The 19,552-nt window shown below is 45.5% G+C and overlaps 1 protein-coding gene across 2 annotated transcripts in view; it reads left to right on the forward strand.

The window, feature by feature from the left end:
* Positions 1 to 11,462, forward strand: part of suox (sulfite oxidase) — a 37,665-nt gene extending 26,203 nt beyond the window's left edge. For both annotated transcript variants that reach the window (XM_079482772.1, XM_079482773.1), the window contains 2 exons: positions 2,461 to 2,653; positions 8,691 to 11,462. In XM_079482772.1, coding sequence (XP_079338898.1) covers positions 2,461 to 2,653; positions 8,691 to 10,187 — 1,690 coding nt within the window. In that variant the 3' untranslated portion in view covers positions 10,188 to 11,462. The remainder of the gene's footprint in view (positions 1 to 2,460; positions 2,654 to 8,690) is intronic.
* Positions 11,463 to 19,552: the final 8,090 nt, after the last annotated feature.

A 19,552-nucleotide genomic window follows, 5' to 3' on the forward strand; every position in this document is an offset into this window, starting at 1 on the left:
CAGTTGGTTATAACTAGAATTTCAAAATCAAGTGCAGGCGGCAGATCCTTTTCCTATCTAGCACCTAAACTTTGGAACAGTCTTCCCTGCAATGTCCGGGAGGCAGACACACTCTGTCAGTTTAAATCTAGACTAAAGACGCATCTTTTTAATCTTGCATACACTACACTATCATAATATATATATTTCAAAGATCTAGGCTGCACTAGTTAGATCAACCGGAACCAGGGACACTTCCAATAACAACTGATGCATTTGTTGCATCAAAGAGTGCAGAACAGTACTCTACTCTCAGTCAGTCTTGTCTCATTGTTCCAAGGTTACCAGAGCGGGCAGGATGCAGTCCATGCCCATCCCTGACAAAAGCTTTGATGATAGAGCTGGTCAAATGACATGGCGACTCTACAAGATTTTTGCGTGTCGCTCGGTGGGCGATGCACTCACTTTGCTTACGCCGCCCTGGGACTCTTAATTGCGCTGCCGACTGTTTATCCAGACTACCATATCCAGCACAGTCCGAGGATTCAGTGGAATCAGACATGAGTGATAAGTTCAAGCAGCTGTGCGCGCACCGGTCCCGCATCTTATCACGGAGGAGATTGGGAGCTTAAAAGGATGTTCGGCAGGACTGTTGACGAGAGAGGACCGGGCCCGGACATATGTTTAGTTTGTGTATGTTTTATGGCCGGCAGTCTACCGTGAGGTGGCTGCCGGCTACTTCCGTGTTTATTGTTTATTTAATTAAAGTTTTAGTGTTTGAATGTTCGCCGGTTCCCGCCTCCTTCCTTCCCTTATAACAAACTTTATTACAGTGCTCTAGTGAGGAGAGGGGAACGTTGTGTCATGGTTCCTTCTACATTACGCTCGAAACTGGTACATTTGTCGCATGAGATGCACCAAGGGATCGTTCGAAAGAAACAGAGGCTGCGTGAATAATTCTGGTGGCCTCAAATGGATGCTCAAATACAGTCTACCATCTCCTCTGGTCTAACATGTCAACTAAATGAGAAATCAGCTAAACCAGCTCCTGCACCTCTTCAGTCAGCTTTCCATCGGAGCCGTGGCAGAAACTGGGAATTGATATAGTGAGACTTTTTGAGTGTGGACCTTTTCACCTTTTATCTCAGTGTAACATGGTTCAGTAAAAGGAACAGAGGAGGCGGGAGCGGGCGAACGTAACACAGACTTTGATATAACAAAAACAAACAATAAAACGAAGTAAAACATAATAAAACGGAATATAAAGTCCAGGCCTGGTCTTCTCTCGTCGTACCCTCCTGTCGCTAGTCCTTAAATGCTCCCGGAGCTTCTCCATGAGAGATGCGAGACCTCGGCCGTTCCCTCATGGCTCTCATCCCACCTTGCTCGTTACATACCCCCATTGCCCATCACAGGCCGAGGGGCACACAGGAGACTGGGCTCTACTCCCAGGCAGCAGGTTCCGGCGAACGGCGGTAACTCCTTCGCTCCCTCTCAGACATTAGCCACACCACCTCGTCCCAGGAGCATGGCATCGATAAGGCCCTTTCGTAATAATAATAATATATATATAGCCTAGCCTACTTTTTCTATCGGTATAAAGACTATTGGAACGCATTTACACATTTATATTTATGTACAAATGTAAACACATTTTAAACAATTCTGTGGAATTCTGCAGATTTTTCACAAATTTTAGGGTGGAATAAACAAAAAGTCTGCAGATACTGTATGATCCTGCTTATGTGGGGAAACTACTTGAAGAAATCCTTATGTGACCAAAACCTTTGAGAGGGAAGATTTACACACATCATGATAACAAGTTCATGTAATGTGGCTCTTAAAAATTATTTGGCCCTATTAATACATTTTTTCCTATAGCAGCCAATGGCTCCTTGACTGATTCTTTAGTCTTTAATCAGCATTTCTGCGTATATTATGGCAAGTCCAGTATCTGTTGAGTTGTAACAGAACCAAACCTCAGGAATGACATTATATCATGTTTGTTTAAAGTGAATATTAATTTGTTTTCTTTACAGTTTTCGAGATATGCAAACATTGCATATTTTTTTATACATTTTTTGACCGGTTTGTCCCATTTCAATTTTCTGCAAATAATACAATATTTTGCTTTAAAATTTGGGAGAGATGTTGTCACAGAATCACAGAATGAAACAATAATGATAATTTTACATTATAACAAACAATTTAGATAAACTGATCATTCTTTTGAAGTTGTCTCTTAATTTTGCAATTATGTACTTCATGTAATCCCAAACTGTGGAAATGATATTGAAATCAGGAGTCAGCTCATCTGTTGCAGGACTTTTCTGGAGACTTTTCTGTCTTTACTGGAGACTAGGAACTTCTATTAGTAAAGGTTCACTTAGTCTTGTTTATCAACATAGCAGTGTTCTTTAAAGATTTACTTGATGGGAATGATTGCAAAGCTTTTACCATCCAATTTTAATCTATCTTTAGTTTCAAGCTTTTGAAGAGCAATGTCCCATCAGTGTCTGTGGGGAACGGGTGTCTCGCTCACCGCTGGCAAAGCTCTGGAGGTCATGGATGGCAGGAATATCACAATGATGGGGTGTCAAAGCTCACATTTGCTTTGGCAGGGCTGATGGCAGGTACTGGAGCTGTTCTCGCCTATAAGCTCCACCATGGCAAGGTGAGACCTACATTAATAGCCAAGTGAAATTGAAATAGATGCACAGGTCAGCAGTTTATTTGAATAACACACCAAAATCAATAAATAATTTAGCCAAGGACCCAATATGGGCAATGCACAGTAGTGGTCCACCGATATGCGTTTGTCAGCACCGATGTCGATTATTACAGTGTAACACCTCAGTTTATTTAAGATGTTACTCTGAGGGAGTTCTACAGAAATTCAACCGAACTGAATAAAGCCCTTTTCACCAAACAAATTATTTTATCTGCGTTGTTTTAATCCCAAGTATAATCATGTCTGCCACCACCATAAACATCCACCCAATGAACAACCTTAGTCTTGAAACTTGAGATCAATGCAATGTTATAATCCAAAGGGTTTACTTGAGATCGAAGCAATGATCCTTTTCCTTGATACTAACCATGTGCGGTAGCCAAACCACCACGTGGTAATACCCAGATGCTGGATCTTCCTCCCTGCCAGTCTCTCCACTGCTGAGTGAGGTTAACCGAACTGCTTTCCTCTGCATACCAGTTACTCACAAGATTCAGATGAGACAGCATGTGGAACCATGAGACAAAATCAAAATGAACACCAAAGCAGAAGTGTGTGTTAACACCGAATATTCATCCATTAATAAAGTCCTTTGTTGAGCTTTAACTTCTAACAGTCTTCGCTTCAGCGGCTTCGCTTCTGGCGGATTCTGTTGGCGGCTCCGCTAGCAAGCGGTTTCGCTACTCAGCACGGTCTTTTCCCTGCAGCTATCCGGCGACCCTAAAAGGGAAATTTCTAAAGAGCAAATTTCTGCAGTGTTTTCGTGCAGTTCTCACTGCGCTACAAATGCCGCGTCGTCCCTGTCACTCGTGTGGGGTCTTCCTGCATGCCGCTGACGGGCACGACGAGTGCGTCTCATGCTTGGGTCTCTCCCACGCTGAGAATGCGCTCAAAGAGATAATAAAGTCCTTTGTTGAGCTTTAACTTCTAACAGTTCTCAAACAGGCCTAAGCATGAACTAACAGGCCGCCATGAGATTCAAAACCCTCACAGGGTGTCCGCGCGGTAGTAAAAAGAATCTACCACAATTTTGGCCCTTTAAAGGTAGTAAAAGGTAACAAACGCAATTTGACTTCGTAGTAAATTTTTCATCACCACCTCAATAAATAATGAGTTTCCATTTTTTGCTTAATATTTGTGTCTCCATGTTTTATCTCATCTAGCCTACTATGCTAACAGGACCCTGAGTGAGTCGGTGTTGATAGCAAGTAAACTGTTTAGAGTTCCATGGTTGATAGGCTATCAGCAAATCCCCACAACATTTTCCGCCTTTTTGCCTCAGTTGATATTAGCCACTTGCTTCCATTTTCTACCAAATTTACAGTGTGAAATGGGGAAATGTACGTTTTCGCGAACTTGGGTTGACGACCACTCATTTAAAGACTGGCTTAAGCGATAGCCAGACAGCAGACCTTAACTCAGGGCTGAGGTTCTCTGGTGCCTGAACCATCATTCATATAATTCGAATCAGGGCATTGGGGAATTGTTCCAAAACATGTTCATAGCCAAAAGTTTCTCGTGTGGCAAGGATAAAACGGCATACATACATGGATTCGGCATTGCTCCACATTTTAAGAAGCTGCTTATGAATGGCTACGGTTAGGATAACTCAAGGGCTAGGGCTAGGGTTAAGGTAAAGACAACTGAAACTCAACTCGAAACTACAAAAAACATAATTCACAATGACAATACTTAATGATCACAATTAAACATTAGTGTACCTAATATGTATGATGGGTGTGACAGTGTGATGATAGAGTGTTGCATTCTAGAGATCACACAGTGTGATCTCTAGAATGCAAGTCATTCAAGAACCGAATTTTCCGGCACGTAGCAGTTGTAAAATGTAAATAAAATAAGATGTTCATCTTTTCAGAAGTAAAGCTACAATACAAATAGACCGTTTCTGATATTTTGGCTGATAGTGCGAAAAATATTCACAAGGAAAGAAACTGGCGAAAGTCAAAAGTTCCCTATCGATACTTCACTCGTACTGCGTAGCAGGACGCTATGGGGAAAACTCATTTTTCTCCGATGACTGAAGCAATTCAATAGCGCAGTGAAAACTGCACGGTGATTGGTTGGGAAAAAAGTTAAACTTTAAACCAATCGTAGCGGAGCTGCCGGACCAATGGCGATGGCACCCGCCAGAATGGGCGGGGCTTATGGCTATATAAGCAGACGCATCGCCGTAGAGTCCTCAGATCTCTTCTCCTTCAGCGACAACTTGATCTTCGCTTCCCGAGACTGACTGCTTCGCCGTCGAGAGAGCACCTGCAGAGGATTCGACCTCCTGCTCAGCGTCTTCGCTTCAGCGGCTTCGCTTCCGGCGGATTCTGTTGGCGGCTTCGCTAGCAGGCGGTTTCGCTAATCAGCACGGTCTTTTCCCTGCCGCTATCCGGCGACCCTAAAAGGGAAATTTCTAAAGAGCAAATTTCTGTAGTGTTTTCGTGCAGTTCTCACTGCGCTACAAATGCCGCGTCGTCCCTGTCACTCGTGTGGGGTCTTCCTGCACGCCGCTGACGGGCACGACGAGTGCGTCTCATGCTTGGGTCTCTCCCACGCTGAGAACGCGCTCAAAGAGACGGAATGCTCTCACTGCGAAGTTTGAGTCTCTCCTCTCTGCGCTCGCGGATAACTTTCTGTGCGAATGAAGCAGCGGGGTAGAGGAACTAAGCGCTCGGCGTGTCTCGCCTTCTCCAGAGAGAGAGCTTTCCCCGGTTTGCTTCACCCAAACAGATCAGCGTCCACTGGCGGCCGCCAGTGACATGATCTCGTTCGGTGGAAACGAACTCGAGGATGACGACACCATGTCGTTAGCGGCTTCGGACGGGGAGGAGTTAGCGGGCTCAGTAGATGACCCCTCCCCCTCTCCATCTCCGGAACCCAGCGGACACGGGCCAAGTGCGGACTCCGAGCTCTTCCGGGTCCTCACAAAGGCAGTCAACGAGCTGGGTTTAGAGTGGTCTCCCCCAGAGGAACCCGCTCGCAGCCGCCTGGACGAATGATTCTTGCCGGGGCGCCGTCAGGCCCCTCGTCAAAAAACTTCACCGTTCTTTCCAGAAGTTCACGGCGAACTCACCAAGTCATGGCGCGCCCCCTACTCGGCCCGCCTTCGACCTTCTTCCTCCTCCGCTCTCACCTCTGTGGACGGCGCAGAGGAAAAAGGGTATGAGAAACTGCCCCCCCTCGATGAGTCCGTGGCCGCACATCTGTGTCCGCCCACCGCCATCGGATGGAGGGCAAAGGCATCTCATCCCTCTAAGCCGTGCAGAACCACCTCGGCCCTCGCCGGACGCGCATTCTCGTCCTCCGGCCAGGCGGCTTCGGCACTACACTCCATGGCAGTGCTCCAGGTGTACCAGGCCAAGCTCCTCCAAGGAATGGATGAGTCCGACCCTGACCCTGCGCTCTTCAGAGAGCTACGGAGCGCAACGGATCTTACTCTACGCGCCACCAAGGCCACGGCGATAGGAAGATCCATGGCCAGCCTAGTAGTGCTTGAGCGCCATCTGTGACTGACGCTTACGGAGATCAAGGAGGCAGACAAAGTCCCCTTCCTAGACGCTCCGATTTCCACTACCGGCCTCTTCGGACCGGCTGTGGAGGGATTCGCGGAACACTTCGCGGCTGCGCAGAAGTCTTCACAGGCCATGAAACACTTTATGCCGAAAAGACCCGGATCTAGACCGGTGGCGACCCACCCCAAGCCAGCTCCGACGCAACAGCCGGTAAGAACCCCTGCTGCTCAGAAGGCTCCGGGAGCTGACGGCCGTCAACGCTCCCGATCGGGATGGCGCTACCCGCATCCCCCACGACAGGGTCCCCGGCCTGAGATCACGCTGGACCCTGCGCCTCAGGCCCCCTCCTGAGACCGATGCAAGGAAGAGGAAGGCTACAGGGCCCGCTCCAGCTGGCCCTCCTTCAAAGACCGCTCTTATGTCTGCCCAGTCACCCCGTTCAGTTCCGGGTGCCGGCAAAATATTGATAATGTGCAAGGTTGTAAGTGGGGGGCCTGTTCCAATGCCCACACAACATACTGCAAGATGTTTTATAAAACACAAACATTTTCAAAAAAGAAGATCTTCCTCCTCCATTGTCCTTGGGACCCAAAAGGCGGCGTACCTCCCCATTGCACCCAACCCCTTGCCACCCGGGCCAAGGCCTGGCGAGCCATCCCCGGTGTCAGATTGGGTTCTGGATATAATATCACGAGGATATTCACTGCAGTTTGCTCGTCGACCCCCGCGCTTCCGAGGGGTCATCCCTACCCGAGTACAGAACTCAAATTCACACGTTCTGCGCACGGAGTTGGGGAACTTACTGGACAAAGGAGCCATAGAAATGGTTTCTCCAGACCAAATCGAGTCATGCTTCTACAGCCGATACTTCCTCGTACCAAAGAAGGACGGCGGACTCCGCCCCATCCTCGATCTCAGACATCTGAATCGCGCCCTTATGAAACGGCGCTTCAGAATGATCACGATGTAGCAGATCCTTCAGTCTTCGACTCAAATCGCATGAATGCCAGAATATCGCCAGAACGAGCTCTGGCTATTTGACGGCTTGCGGCCTCATTCACACGCTCGGGGTTTCACGCCCCCTCAGGGTTTTTCAGAAAATGCTGGGCCTTATGGCCTCTGCATCTCAGGTGCTGAGTCTGGGCATCCTCCGGATGTGCCCCCTCCAGTACTGGCTGAAGCCCAGAGTTCCTCCACACGCTTGGCGTCTTGGACGTCTACGTGTTTTGGTGAACCAAGCCTGCGTAACCGCCCTAGCCTCGTGGAAAGATCCCCTTTGGCTAGAGCAGGGTATGCCCCTGGGCCTCTTCGGCCTCTGGTCGCTTCTTCGCTACTTCCTGCCGGTGCTAAAGGATCGCCACGTCTTAGTCCGATCAGACAGCATGACGGTGGTATCTTACATAAATCACCATGGAGGCCTCTCCTCAAGACGCCTTTTTTCCCTGCTATTACACCTCTTGGAATGGGCCCAGTCCAATCTGCGCTCACTGAGGGCAACTCACGTTCCAGGCAGACTGAACCGGGGGGCAGATATGCTATCTCAGAGCAATGTTCCTTCGGACGAATGGACGCTCCACCCCACTCTGGCAAATCTTCGGCAAGGCAGAAGTCGACCTTTTCGCCTCAGAAGACAATACTCATTGCCCAACGTACTTTTCGAAGGGCAGGGACGCCTTGGCCCACACTTGGCCCAACCGGCTCCTCTATGCTTTTCCACCGATCGCGCTCTTACAGCAGATGATCAGGAGAATCAGGGATCAAGCGCACCGAGTGCTATTGGTAGCCCCTCTGTGGACAAACCAGCCTTGGGTCGCAGATCTCTCTCAGCTGCTAGTAGCAGCCCCGTGGCCCATTCCCCTGAGGCGGGACCTCCTCTCTCAGGCAGGGAACACGATATGGCACCCCCAGCCAGAGCTGTGGGCCCTACACCTTTGGCCTCTCGACGGGAGCCTACGGACCTCCCCAAGAGCGTCCTGAACACCATATCCCAGGCTAGAGCCCCGTCCACTAGACGTCTCTATGCCCTCAAATGGTCTGTCTTCGCCTCCTGGTGTACACCATGCGGCGCGGACCCGGTGTCCTGTGACATATCGCTGATACTGTCATTCTTGCAAGAGTTGTACTCGCTACGCAGTACTCGTTCCCGTATCTCAGGGAACCGAGGTTACGTTAGTAACCGAGTACGTTTCTTTCCTCGCTTGCAGTTTTTTACAATTGCAATGGTGTTCCTCTACAAACTTTGATGTAAGGGGGCGCTGTGGAATTACCTAAATACATTCAGTACCTAGGTGGTGCTACAGAGCCAATGAGGACCACCTATGATGACTTGATTTTAGCTGCAAATAAGAATTATTTTGATAATATGTAGAAAAATATAATGATTATTAGAACAATTAATTTATTATTCTGACAATTACTTTAAAGCTAATAAGTTTGTATTGTGTTCTTTTTTCTTTCAGGTGGAGCAGGCAGCTACCTCAGGACAGTTACTGGTAACTGAGACCTCTTCTCTTCCTATATACACTCTAGAAGAAGTAGCAAAGCATTATTCCCTTGACAGTGGCGTGTGGGTTACCTATAAAGGTGAAGTCTTCGATATCACAGAATTTGTGGCCCTGCATCCTGGTGGGGAAAAAATACTTCTGGCAGCAGGTGGAGCTCTGGAACCTTACTGGGCATTGTATGCAGTTCATCAACAAGACCACATCCTCCAAATCTTGTCTGAATATAAGATTGGTGTGCTTAATAAAGAGAGTAACAAGAAGCAAGAGAGTGCAAACCCTTCAGACCCTTACTTTGCAGAGCCAACACGTCACCCTGGTCTACAGATCAACAGCCTGAAACCTTTTAATGCTGAACCACCTGCTTCCATACTTACAGACAGTTACATCACCCCCTCGGCCGTATTCTTCAAGCGTAATCATCTTCCAGTGCCCAGGGTGGTTTCTGAAACATACAAGTTGGAGATAGAGGGTCTTCCTGCTGGAGCGGTTTCCCTTACTCTAAGTGAGCTTAAGTCTCGTTTCCCTAAACACACAGTTACAGCAACACTTCAGTGTGCTGGGAACCGTCGCTCTGACATGAACAAAGTCAAGCAAGTCAAAGGGCTCAATTGGGGCATCGCAGCAATAGGCAATGCTACATGGTCAGGTGCGCGTCTGAGGGATGTACTGCTGTACTACGGCTTTGGACCAGATGTCGCAGCAAAGGCTCGACATGTTCAGTTTGAAGGGTTAGACCGAGACGTGACTGGTACATCATATGGTGCATCTATTCCATTGAACAAGGCTGTGAGTGAAGAAGGTGATGTTCTTCTTGCATATGAAATGAATGGGGAGGAGCTCCCAGCTGACCACGGCTACCCTGTCCGAGTGGTTGTCCCTGGAATTGTCGGAGCACGCAATGTCAAATGGTTGGGAAGGATTGTCGTGAGTGATGAAGAAAGTAACAGTCACTGGCAGCAAAATGACTACAAAGGCTTTTCCCCAGGTACTGACTGGGACACAGTAGACTTCAAATCAGCACCAGCCATCCAGGAGCTCCCCATACAGTCAGCGATCACTCATCCAGCTGAGGGAATGTCTGTAGACTGCTGCACTGGGGAGGTGACTGTAAAAGGCTATGCATGGAGCGGTGGAGGACGCGAGGTCATCAGAGTAGATGTCTCAGTAGATGGTGGGAACACATGGCACGTTGCCAAACTCAGGACCAGTGATAAGGAGCAGAACCCTGCAAACCCTCCTCCACCTGGAAGAGCTTGGGCTTGGAAGCTGTGGGATATAGACATCCCACTGCCAGATAAAGCCCAGGACCTGCAGATTGTTTGCAAAGCAGTGGACAGTAGTTACAGCGTGCAGCCGGATAGTTGTGCCCCAATCTGGAACTTAAGAGGTGTGCTTAGTAATGCATGGCATCGAGTTGAGGTTAAAGTAAGTGAAGAAAACAAAGACAACTAACAAACTTTTTCAAATCCTCAAATGTTTGTTATTTCCTCCAAAGTGCTTGATATATGATTGTCCCTTGAGTTTTAATGAGCTTTTAAATAAATGTTATCTTGATGCATGATACACCTGTATTACTGACAACATTCCACGGTTTTACTTTAGCAATATGTGTTCCGTAAACTTTAAACCTGAAATTGTATTCTTTCCACAACATGAAACCCATATTTTATTGTCAGCCATGATGCAACATCAGCATTATAGGCTAAATCAGGATGTTTTTTTTGTTCTATCATTACAGTATAGGCAAATTCTTCCTGTAGTTGTTCCTATTGTTTTTTTTATTAGGGGTCAAGGCACGGAGTGGCGAAATACTTAGATCCTCTGAGGCATGCCAAGTCGAACCTTACCTGATGTTCATCGGTCGGCCCATGTGGGCCGTCACCCATTTTAAATGATGTCGTTAATTGCAGTATTTGTTAAATGCAGTATTTTACAAATACAATAGCTAAACATCCAGGATATAAGTTTATGTAAAGGATAAATTGATTGCTAGCACCGAAATTCCCTCGCAGTAGATCTACTATTAACTTTACTTTGCTCATTTGTGAGCACGATTGTCACACGTCTACATACAACAAACTCGAGCTTGAGCAAGGCTTTCAGTGACGCACTCCGTTTGGAGGAGTAAAGCCCTGACAAATGTGGCTTCAACAATCAGATGAATTACATTTTTCATCAAATGGTTTGAGTGATCGGATTTTAATCTGTCTTGAAAACATTTCGCAGGGCATTTACACCTGATATAACGTGTCTATACACTCCATGAGTTGTATAGCATTATTTTTTCACCTTACATAAAAATAAAAATCATGATGATTTAATAGTTATTTTAAAACATATTATTACAATTATTATTATTATTAAAAACTATTATTAATATTATATGAATTAAAATAATACCTTTTAAATCATTTAATTGATAGTATAAATAGGCCAACATTTTTACTATCGGTTAATGATTAAACGGTTAATATGAATATGAAAAGCATATCAAACAATATGAAAGTTATAAGCAGCTTTATTGTGCTTCTAGTACCTTTACCTGTGATTACTAACTCATGATTAGACATGACCACATGTATTTCCTTTGTTGGGCTTCACCCCATAATTGCTGCTTGTAGCTATACTTAATGTTGTTATTATTGAACTTGATTCAAGATGAAGAAACAGAATAATTACAGTGAAAGTGTTATGTGTATTTGTTGAAAAATATAATGTGACGATATAATGATTCTAAATGTTAAAAAATGTGTATATAAACATAAGTCATGTCTTTAAATAAATACATCAGGCAAAACATTCTCGCGTCATTCTCGCTCCCAATTCTATTTTATACCCTTCACCTACCTTTTATACCCTCGCCCTTGAAACAGAGTGGCTAGGGTAAGGGCTAAAAACTCTACCCTAAGAAATGGGACACCCCTACTACACTGTCATAAGTCATTATAATAGGTCATTGATCCTACGGAGATGCGGCAATGTTCATCACAAACTTCCAAGATGCTGCTGTCAGCTGTAGTCATATCAGTTTTGTGGATTACAGCCTAAAATGTGACCCTAAACCTTTTGATCAAAAGCAGCTCACCACACACCCCTCTGTTCGCCCTCTCCGGAGTGCGGTCACAAGCGGGCTGCGGAAGGTAGGAGCGCGTTTTGATTAACCTGGTGTTTGTAATTGCATTATGTGGATCTTTCCCTCTATTGGGACGGGGAATCGGAGGGGGATCGCGTTGGTCTGAGGCTCGGAGCGCCTTCTGCTTCCTCCGGTTCGTAAATTATGTTTAATTAACAAAGTTTGGCAGGGGCCGTAGCATATAATCAGCCGGCTGGTCTACAATCAGCAATCACCGCACATGCACAATCAGCCATAGCGAGCTCGCTCATAAATAGGGAAACCATCTTACCTGCTTGATCTCTTAAGATTAAGCATCCCTCCTCCACCCCGGCTCCTCTCCCAAACTCATTTTCTTGCAAGAACCCGGGGTGTGCTCTGGGCTCAAACCAGTTCCGAGCTCGGTGCACTGACCCTGACCAAAGTGTAGTGTTTTGGGTTCGGATAGATCTGGCGAGCTCGGAGCCCACTTCCCGGACAGCACGCCAAATACGCATAACATTCATAACCAAGCTCTATCTTTATTATCCCTATCAACATCACTGTTATCTGCGCAGGTGAACTCATGAATAGCATTCCAGAGATGGCCCTGTTTACAATTACTTTTTGCAGTTGTGCACGGTTCTATCGTGCAATCAGTAATGTGTTCCCACACATTCTCCTTCACAACTCCATCCTGCTGGATTCTTCTTCCTAACTCAGTCCGGTCAACCACATCTCTCGCAACCTTCAAAAAACTACTTATGACTCTTTTGTAAATACTTGACAGACAAATGCAAAAAAACAAGTGTCTTTTTCTGTTCCAAAATAACTGAACTCCTGTGCACAAGTCATTGGTGTTGGATGATTCATTTTTAGCTCAAAGTCTGTGTAAGGTCTAATATCCTTTTGGATTTTCTTTAGCCCTGTTGAGGTTAGCGGTGGAGTATCTCCCTACCCACATGTCCATAAAGCATGCACGGGGATGCAGTCATAACAAAAGGTGCTGTTTATTGATCACAATCACCGGTTTACTTTCAAACAAAAACGTTAAATTAAACTTTCAAGAAACAAAAACGTTGCTGTGATTAGCGATACCATAATCATGAGATTGAAGAAAACTGTTGCTCCCCTCACTCTAACCTGTCTACCAAACAATCTAAAAGACCTGCAAATTAACGCCAAAATGACGTGTCAAGGGGGAGGAGCAAGTCCATTCACGTGAACAGGTTAGTCCAAATATTAAACAAAGGAAAATATAAAATAGGTAAATTAAACAAATCTCCATTTTGGTAGTGTGTAAAATTCTAAATATGGCTCCTACAGTCTGCATTGAAATTCACACCAAAGGTGTTCGGCTGGGTTTAAGACTTGGATTCTTGCAGACCAGTCACGTTCTGTCACACTGACTGAATCAGTCATTTCTTTCTGAACTTTGCCCTATACACAGGGGCATTGTCATGTTGGAAAAGAAAAGGGCCATTCTCAAACTGTTGCTATAAATGTAAAGCACACAATTCCCTAGAATATCATTATATGCTGTAACATTAAGATTGGTACCCATGGAAATTATTAAAGTAGTCAAACCTGTTCATTAGGAGGGGACGACCCAATACATTTGGCAATATAGTGTACGTGGATCTAACTGTCACAAACTTGTCAGTCTTGCTCATTGCCAGAGGTAGCATTTAGATTGCTTCCCCCTGCAACTCATAGCTAAACGTACCATATTAGTAAGCTTAGACCAGGGGTGGGCAAACTTTTAAACTGTGGCGCTTTGAGGCCGGGCCAGTATAAGATCAATCAAACTTTATCAACGAACTTTATTTATAAAGCTCTTTAAAACGACCGAAGTAGACCAAAGTGCTGTACAAAGAACAAAATGCAAGCAAAACAACTCATACAGCACAGACTTTCAATGTGAAATAAAAATGGATGGATGGAGAACATATATATTTTGATGATGATCGGCTAAACCTCACAAGTCACGTTGCCAGCACCACCCGGTCCTGTAGATTCATCCTCTACAACATTAGGAAAATCTTTTCTATCAGAGCACTCTACCCAAGTCCTAGTTCAGGCTCTTGTCCTGTCCAAACTGGATTATTGCAATGCGCTTCTGGCTGGACTTCCTGCTTGCACAATCAAACCTCTCCAGATAATCCAGAATGCGGCAGCAAGAGTTGTCTTCAAATAAACCGAATCATCAGATTACACTGGCTCCCTGTTGCCGCCCACATAAAGTTCAAAGCTATGCTCCTGGCCTACAAGACCACCACCGGGTCCGCACCATCGTATCTCCACTCGCTAATGCAGATCTATGTTCCTGCCAGATCTCTGTGGTCTGCAAAGGAACAACGACTAGTGGTACCATCCCATAAAGGAAAAAAGTCACTCTCCCATACCTTCTCTGGATCTGTTCCACATTGGTGGAATGATCTACCTGCTGCTACAAGATCAGCAGACTCTGTTGCCATCTTTAAAAAACGCCTAAAAAACGCATCTCTTCCATCAACACGTCGCAGATTGATTTTAACCTAATTCTTTTCCCTTTCTTCTTATAAAAAAAACCCCCTTACTAACCTCACTATTCTTAGCTTTGTATACTGTGCTAGGCTTTAATGGACTAGTTTTGATGCACTTATGTATTTTGTTGCCTATGTTGTTATAATTGCTTCCAATGTTTCCTCATCTGTAAGTCGCTTTGGATAAAAGCGTCTGCCAAATGACTAAATGTAATGTAAATTTAATATTTTACAACATATATTTCACATCAACATCAAAAGAAAGATCAAAGATATAAGTAATTACATTGTGTCTAAAATTAAGATTTTATTGTATTTATTGTGCCCTGTAATGTAATTTACATCAGATTTAAGAACAAGGTGTTTGTGTGAACTACACATAACATCATAAATCACACGTAAACGCTGTTAATAAAATATTAATAAAAATTACATTCAATTTCAGTGTGAACCGTGTTATTGGTCACTTTTCTTTGCGCGTTCATCAAAGTTTGGTGTCAGTTTGGTTGTGGAAATTCTCAGTACAGATCTGAACTGTTTTCATCAGTTAACTGGGATCTGTGGCGTTCTTTGTTGATATTCATCAGGCTGAATGGATGCCCAGACATGTAGGAGCAGCCAAATAACACCAGCATTATCTGTGCCTTCTTCCGAATGTTTGGAAACTTGACATTGCTTAAGCATAAAACTCATCCAGTTTAAGGGAGTTCAACTTTTCCTTTTAGACGGAGTCACGTTGTAGATCAATCAGTTCAAATTGTAACTCCTGCAGTGCAGTTTTTGAGTCTACTGACAGGGGACATGACACCAGACGAAGTGACTTTAAAAAAGTTTCAAAATCAGAGAACCGACGGCAGAATTCTATGTGCAGGTCGTCCAGTGATTTGCTGTATTTCTTCACAAGTTGAGAGGCCTCTTTTAGTCAGTATGTCCACAGCAAAAGCAAAATGGCCAATTTGTGTAGTTCAGCTCAGGAAAACTCCAAAAAGTCGCTAATCTCCCCTTTGATCTCCCACACTCGCTGACATACTTTCCTCAAATTTAACCAGCGAAGACGAGAGTGGTAAAGCAAGTCCTTGTGATCAGTATCAGTTTCATCAAGCAACGTAATAAATTGACGATGCGTAAGCCCCCTCACTCGTATTAAGTTAACAAATTACAACTGGCTTTACTACATGATCAAGCTGCAATATATTACACATGGCTTCCTGGTGGATTATGCAGTGTAGGAAATTACATCCAATTCAGGGTTTTCCTCTTTCACCTCATCCTGGATTTTTTCAGCAGTCCGACATTTTTTCTTGCTAAAATTGGCAATCCATCCGCGGTGATATTGGCAAGTTTACACCAAGGTAGCTTCAGCCTTTTGATAACACCAGACAAACTGTCATACAGGTGCTTTCCTCATGTTTTCCCCTTTAGGGATTCCATTGTCAAAAATTCCTCTGTTATCTCAAATTATTATTAATCCCTTTGATAAAAATGAAGAGCTGTGCTTTCTTCAATGTAGTGTTGTGCATCTAGGGAAACTAAGAAGTTAACCACAGTAAGATATGTATACTTTACGGTGATTAACCATACCTATCTTTTACACTTTACCTGATGCAGCAGAATCAATAATAGCGACAACTAAAATACACTCGTCCAGCGGGTGATCACCTTAGATCGTATTAACTCTAAGAAATATCACCTTCCTGGCCTTGGAAAACAATACTCTTACTGTAACACAGTACCACTTCAGTCTTATAACGAAATCAAGCGACGTTAAGATGTGATCAATAAACACAGAAACAATTCTAGCTTGGCATACAAATTGGGGTTTATTGGCTACGTAAAAGGGGAAACAAACCAACTAACTAAACAATGAAGAACACTAAGACAAACACACATGAAACGTAAAAGCAGTAAAGAATGAAAGTAATAGACAAAGTAAGAGTGGCAGTATTACATTAGCAATTCACATCTGCATAAACCATCACGGATAATCTCCTTATTAAAAAGGGGCAAAGCTTACGCGCAGCTATTTATGAATAGATCAGATACTTGCATTGGCTTTTAGATGTGCTGGGACAAATTCTGGTTTGCGCTGATGGAAGTCCTGGTGCGTTTAAAGCGAGCGGTGAGTCCGTTGGATTCTCCCTGAGAACCGTATTGGCTGACGAAGGAAGAGCAAATTTAGCCGAAGCAAACTGCCAGAAAAGGGAGGAGACAGGTCTCGAGAGATTGAAGGAACAGCAACGAGCGACGTTTCTTCCGTGCACAGATGTTTTAACCCTGAGGGCGTCACGCCCCTCCAGAGTGGGCGATCCAATGTAGTGAGCTTATTTTGAGCGGGAAACATGTTTCTTTGTCCGGCTCAATAGCTCATTTGCATTTATGGTCGCCTGGAAGTTTTGGCGCTGTAATATTCTTAGACGAAGATAAAATGAGTATGGTATACAATACATTACTGTGCTATACAACATCATTTAAAGAAGGAAAAGGGTAACATTTATATATGAAACATTATAGGGTTATTAGAACATTGACCTATAATTTGTACAAGAACACAATTATGAGCCTAGCTATGGCGAAACGCCTATGCCTTTGATATTATGGTTAGGGTAGCATACCATGGGAACAAACATAATTTTTTTTACACTTTAAGCCTTTCTTAGGTGGGAAGAGGGGAGAAAGAGACATTCTTTGGTAGAATTTGAATCTCTCTCTGTTCCTGGTGCCACATGGCTTTTGTCACCTTAGGACACATTCGGGACACCCCAAGAATGCCTTTGAAGCTCGGGGAGAGTGTCGGAATGTGCCCTGATCAAACCAGAAAGGTGATAACTGACATTTTACGATCCCAGGTGTTGACCTTTTGGTCCGACCCGACTCTACAGTAGTAAAAGGCTTGCTGGCCTTTGCTAATTTGAATGCCAACAAATAACTTGCCTTGGTGCTTGACTCTTGAATAGCAGTTTTCATTCATTCATTCATTTTCTACCGCTTATCCGGGGCCAGGTCGCGGGGGCAGCAGTCTAAGCAGAGATGCCCAGACATCCCTCACCCTAGACACTTCCTCCAGCTCTTCCGGGGGGACACGGAGGCGTTCCCAGGCCAGCCGGGAGACAGTCCCACCAGCGTGTCCTAGGTCTTCCCCGGGGTCTCCTCCCAGTCAGACGGGCCCGGAGCACCTTCCGGGGAAGGCGTCCAGTAGCCATCCGTAACAGATGCCCAAGCCACCTCAGCTGACCCCTCTCGATGTGGAGTAGCAGCGGCTCTACTCCGAGCTCCTCCCGGGTGACCGAGCTTCTCACCCTATCTCTAAGGGATCGCCCAGCCACCCTGCGGAGGAAGCTCATTTCAACCGCCTGTATCCGGGATCTTGTCCTTTCGGTCATGACCCAAAGCTCATGACCATAGGTGAGAGTAGGAACGTAGATTGACCGGTAAATTGAGAGCTTCGCCTTGCGGCTCAGCTCTTTCTTCACCACGACGGACCGGTACATCGACCGCATTACTGCAGAAGCTGCACCGATCCGTCTGTCAATCTCCTGTTCCATCCTTCCCTCACTCGTGAACAAGACCCCGAGATACTTAAACTCCTCCACTTGAGGAAGGAACTCTCCACCAACCTGAAGTGGGCAAGCCACCCTTTTCCGACTGAGGACCATGGCCTCGGATTTGGAGGTAATGATTTTCATTCCAGCCGCTTCACACTCTGCTGTAAACCGTCCCAGTGCATGCTGAAGGTCCTGGTTTGAAGGGGCCAACACGACAACATCATCCGCAAATAGCAGAGACGAGATCGTGTGGTCCCCAAACCTGACACCCTCCGGCCCCTGGATGCGCCTTGAAATTCTGTCCATCAAAGTTACGAACACAACCGGTGACAAAGGGCAGCCCTGCCGGAGTCCGACATGCACTGGGAACAAGTCCGACTTACTGCCGGCAATGCGAACCAATCTCCTGCTTCGGCCGTACAGGGACCTGACAGCCCTTAGTAAAGGACCACAGACCCCATACTCCCGAAGCACCCTCCACAGGATGCCACGAGGGACACAGTCGAATGCCTTCTCCAAATCCACAAAACACATGTGGATTGGTTGAGCAAACTCCCATGAACCCTCCAGCACCCTGTAGAGGGTGTAGAGCTGGTCCAGCGTTCCACGGCCTGGACAAAAACCACACTGTTCCTCCTGAATCCGAGGTTCTATATCGGCCGTATTCTCCTCTCCAGTACCCTGGCATAGACTTTCCCGGGAAGGCTGAGAAGTGTGATCCCCTGTAGTTGGAATATCACCTCATAGTGATTATTCTCAACACACTGAGGGGTGAAGTATTCCAAGTCGAGCTTTCATGGGAAGCCAAACATCCTGCTGGGTAGTGTTAATTTCGTAAACGAAAATAATGATGAAAAATATTTGTCTATGACTATTTTCCCAGGACGAAGACGAGACAATGACGAGACGAAAAGTAAGGCCATTAAACAACATTAAGACTATGTCAGCATGCAATATCGTTGACGAAAAATTATGAGACTAAAATGTAGTTATAATATAAAAACTTAACCAAAAACCTTTTAAGTCTTTGTAGAAAAAAAGATAAATATTACAGATTTTTGTGCGAGTCTCTGCTGTACGATCATTCATGTTTGCGGTCGCCAGATGTCAGAAGTTCAGATCCCCAAAAAGTGATGAAAGGTTAAAACAGTGTTATGTCCAACTGAGATTCAAACCCAGGTCTCCTGTGTAGCAGGCGGGAGCATTACCTAGGTGCCACAAGGTGGTGTGTTTAGATCCAAAATGCACAATAGTTCAGTTCAAGGGTTTTACTAGGAACAGGCAGGTCAAAAGCATCCAGCAAGGAACAGGCAGGTCAAAAGCATCCAGCAAGGAACAGGCAGGTCAAAAGCATCCAGCAAGGAACAGGCAGGTCAAAAGCACGCACGCACGGAACAGGCAGGTCAAAAGCACGCACGCACGCATGGAACAGGCAGGTCAAAAGCACGCACGCACGGAACAGGCAGGTCAAAAGCACGCACGCACGGAACAGGCAGGTCAAAAGCACACACGCACAGAACAGGCAGGTCAAAAGCACGCACGCACGGAACAGGCAGGTCAAAAGCACGCACGCACGGAACAGGCAGGTCAAAAGCACACACGCACAGAACAGGCAGGTCAAAAGCACGCACGCACGGAACAGGCAGGTCAAAAGCACGC

This window comes from Barbatula barbatula (genome assembly GCF_947034865.1).
Source record: "Barbatula barbatula genome assembly, chromosome: 20".
Taxonomy (NCBI): Eukaryota; Metazoa; Chordata; class Actinopteri; order Cypriniformes; family Nemacheilidae; genus Barbatula; species Barbatula barbatula.